The sequence below is a fragment of the Carassius auratus genome, chromosome 15 (assembly GCF_003368295.1).
Source record: "Carassius auratus strain Wakin chromosome 15, ASM336829v1, whole genome shotgun sequence".
In the NCBI taxonomy this organism is placed as follows: domain Eukaryota; kingdom Metazoa; phylum Chordata; class Actinopteri; order Cypriniformes; family Cyprinidae; genus Carassius; species Carassius auratus.
In genome coordinates this window covers 12,778,308-12,782,800 of record NC_039257.1, presented here as the reverse complement: position 1 = coordinate 12,782,800, position 4,493 = coordinate 12,778,308, and the positions used below count along the sequence as shown (strand labels likewise).

Genomic DNA, 4,493 nt, shown 5'->3' with positions numbered 1-4,493 from the left:
GATGCCGGATTCATGAAGCTCCAGAAGAGTCGACTCACTAATACAGCCGTCAACTCCATTTGTGATCTTTTAGATGGGATCCTAAAATTTAAAAGCCATCTATATAGTTTATTATCATTATTATAGATATGATTATTAATTTAGATAAATTACTTAAAACATTGTGTAATTTGTAGTTTCTATCAAGTTACAATTTGCTTTTTTAAAATTTTACTTATAATATTATACACACTGTTATATGTTATTTGTTTATTTACTTATCGAATGTTTATTTAAAGTTTTTTTTAATCGCCAATAATGAGATTATTAGTTTAAACCTATTTTAACTTATTTTATTTTCTAAACATTTTAAAGGAGTTCTTTGTGACCCCATGGAAGTTTGAAAACCCCTGGCAGGTTATACTAAAATCTTTACAGTTTTATGCAATGTGTAGACGCAGTATTTCTACAATAAATATGAATGAATAAATAAATAAATAAATCCCACTTCAAACCAAGATAACAATATTTATCATGGTATTGTTATTTTATGTATAACAATCTACAATGATATTATACATAATTTAAATAGGCTATATATAATAGAGTCATAATAGATAGATAGATAGATAGATAGATAGATAGATAGATAGATAGATAGATAGATATTTCCCCTTTTTCCAATGATTTTGATGCTAGTTTTTAATGTTATGTACTGAATATGTGTGAATGACAATAAAAACTAACGGTAATATTACCAGGTAAGGATAAAATAAAGTGGATCAAGTTGTTTTCACTTATTTCCTTTCTACAGTTCAAAACTTATGTCTTTTTAAGGTTAATTAAGTTTGATTTATATAACTGTTTCTATGCTCTACATAAATATTTTGTTTATAAAATCTTGGAAGCGGTATATCTGATTCATTCCAGTTTCACTTGTTAAACCAGCTTCTCTCCTACCTTATGTTTGATTGGTGAGCTGTGTTTATTGTGAGCATGGAAACTAGTCTTTCTGAATCATTCATGAGCGAAGCTGGGCAGGGACACATGACGACATATTGTCATTAAAATCATAACAACTATGTTAAGGCTTCGGTGAATGGGGCTAAAGGACTTTTTAAAGCAGTCAGTAAAAGAGTGAACTGTTGTTCTTTTTCAAAAGAGAAAAAAAACTAAACTTTTCAAATTCATTCGTTTTGACTGACAATGAAAAGTTCACACAATGTCAAGTCAAAAACTGTCACTTAAAATGAAACAATTATGTTTGCCTAAACGTGAGACATCATTAAAGCGTTTTATTCTTTTATGGGGTGTTTTTTCACACCCATTATGGGTTCATTAAGCTGACCCATTCCCACGTTCTTCCCTGCTGTGTGTTTTGACATGCTAAGGGCGCTCTTTTGTGTTTCATTAGGTTCTTGACAGCCTTCTTTCTCTTGAGACATGTCATGAGTTACTGTAAAAAGAAAGTACATTTGTGACAAGGTCTGCTATTAATTACATAGTAAGCTAAAAATACACATTGGTACATTCGAACACGTGTGATGTCAGTGATTTTGTATGCGTCTGTGTGTGTGTGTGTGTGTGTGTGAGAAAGGCGCCATCTAGTGTACAACGCAGAGATAATTACATCAGATGCACTTTACATCAAATAAACGTATATTGATAGAAAATCATTACATGCTGCTCTAGTATGAAAGCTGAGTTGTATTAACGATAAACGTTAATAACTTGTTGTATTGACCAAAGACATGGTTTGATATTTGTGTTCACAGCTATTCACAATTTTATTAAATTTTTCCCTCATTAAGTGTTTTGATCAATAGTTGTTTTGTTTAAATTTTACATTTAGCTAAAAAAGCATGCTGTTAATTCGCGATAATGGTTTTGTCATCGATTTTAAAATCAAACCTATAGTTGGAGCACACAGATGTACAACAAAACAGTTCAGATACATAACAAAGACATAGCATTCTTTAAAAATATGACGGATTACTGTACTCTTCACTGTTATAAATAATATTTAGTCTGTCTAAAGTCCTTGCGCATGCGTCTTTGGACTTGCGCTCAGCACCAAGGACAGCGGAGACCAAGAACACGCGCAACCTGGATGATGATGATGATGATGGTGATGACGTGACGGTCGATGTGACGTCAAAGCCAGCGAATCACAGCAACACACAAGCTCCCAGTGTATCTGACACACTCAGTGGAAGATTTACTCATGAACACACACATAGACAGAAATATCTGATCCTCTGTCATTTATTCATTTGTGATTTAATATGTGTACATTGTAAAATATTTTTCTTCCTCCAACCAAAGTATCAGTTTACGTCAAAGTCTTAAGTCTTTCAGCAACATGCAGAGTACCCTATAAAGTTTACTGAAATTTTCTTTCCATGGTGCTCACACAGCAACATATACAGACTTATCAAATATGATGAAAAGACAAGTTGAATAAAAAAAAAATATATAAAAAAAAATCCTAGACGAGTAATGGCGGAGTAAATGTAGAATCCATAAATGTTGTTTGAAAAGTTCTGTCCATCAGTATGAAAGGTAAACACACAAAAAGCTTCTATGTCTGTATGCATTGAGCGCAGTGTCTCTAAAGTGATACAATCATTCATTCATTAATTTTTTTGGTTGTAGTTATTTGTTTCCCATTGTTGTTGTTTTTTCAGTATTTATTACAGATTAATGAAATTACAGGTGCAATAAATAAGTCTTGCAATACATAAATAGTCCCTCTTGATTTCTTTCACAGGTAAATCTGATCTCAAACAAAATACATTTATCTTTCATGAGAAAATAATAGATGACTGGACCACAAAATTATCCATTTAAATATGATAAAAATAATCGAAAGATTAAAGATAACTGCAACTGCATAGTACCTTAAAATCAGTCTTCAGTCATGTGCAAAAAAAAAAAAAATAAAAAAAATTCATAACTATCAATTAAGATCACAAAAGTCACAATGATAAATGCATTGATTATTAAAAAAACAACAACTAATAATTGCCAAAACCAAGCAGTATTTTGATCAGTAGTTATATATATATTTTTTTTACAATACACACTCAGACCCCTGGAATTTAAGATCCATAAAGACTTTTCATACTATATATTCAGACAATAACATACATCAAATAGAGAAAAGAAAAACATATAGTGGCCCCAAAGATTATTTGGACATCTTTAGATACGCAGAATGTATGAGTTTCATTGTATTAGGAATGAAATGAGGCTAGACATTTTCACTCTTTTTGACTCTTAACCAATGGTTCCTGAGACAATTTGTTGTGATATTTAAGAACATGTTGCACTAACATTTTACAACTACAAAATGTTATTGATCACTTACAAACTACATTAAAAAAAAGTGTTTAACATTTTTTTTTTCTATAATAAATGGCATTTGGTTTGATATTTTGAAATATAATGCAAAGACTATCATACATTTTTAAAAGTGCCAAAACACTTTTGGTGCCACTATATTTCACACAAGCCTTTGCAATGTTAGTTGTGCAAAAACAGTTGTGGTGATGCCAACTGTAGTGTCATTTTTCAGTTTTCTCAGAGAACCTGCAATCCTGTGCATCTGTAAGATGTCCTTACGATATGACAATGGCGCATGCAAACACTTGCTGTGCTGATGGGCTCCAGTGCTCTATGAGTGCTGGGTGACTCCAGCATCCATTTAAGATGGATTACAGCACGTCATCCTGGTTTTCCCTTGCTGGTGTCCTTCTGCGCCGGAACCGCATGCTGGAGAAGAGGGACGAGGCGGTGAGGGCTACGCGGCTCAGGCCTACATTTAGACAGTGTACTTCTGATGTCACCGGCACCTCAGCAAAGAGAGCCCTGTCCCGGGACACCCGCATGACGCTGTCGCTGTTCTCGATGTCTTTCACTATATTCAAGATCTCCTGCCTTTCTGTTTGTCGGGTCATCCCACGGATATTGAGTATGGCGGAAACATGCTTCCTCCTGAAACACAAGAAAGATTTATTCACTCTTGACTCATATATGAGGCATTTTGGTATATAAACAATAACTGTATGGCATCATAATAAGTGGCTAAATAAGTGAAACACTGTATCTATTGCATTAGTTAAACCATAATATGGTAGCATGGTGAGTGGTCAGAGCTGAAACTATACTGGAATAGACCTTCATTAAGTCCGTTTCTCTTTACATGCTTTGCTTTGCATGTATGCGATTGAACGAATCAAATCATTTAAACAGTTGATTCAGGTACGAAACACCGTCATGTTGCTCAGAGACGCAAAACAGTGCCGTGGCTGTGTTTGGAATTAGTTCTGTTGGCGAAATAGATAAAAAAAAACAGGCAATATGGTGTCTATTAATATTAACTTCTTGTTTAATAAAATCACATTTGTACTCATGCTGATTTTTGGAGCAAAAAACAGCGTTCAATCTTTATTCGATATTGTTTAACTATATGAAATGATATTTTCTGCCCCCATGTCTTGAATTTTCTGATC

General features: G+C 33.3%; 1 protein-coding gene across 2 annotated transcripts in view; it reads right to left on the bottom strand.

The window, feature by feature from the left end:
- Positions 1-2,226: 2,226 nt before the first annotated feature.
- The window catches only part of LOC113115143 (tumor necrosis factor alpha-induced protein 2-like), a 29,718-nt gene continuing 27,451 nt past the window's right edge, over positions 2,227-4,493 (bottom strand). For both annotated transcript variants that reach the window (XM_026282461.1, XM_026282460.1), the window contains exon 13: positions 2,227-3,975. In XM_026282461.1, coding sequence (XP_026138246.1) covers positions 3,696-3,975 — 280 coding nt within the window. In that variant the 3' untranslated portion in view covers positions 2,227-3,695. The remainder of the gene's footprint in view (positions 3,976-4,493) is intronic.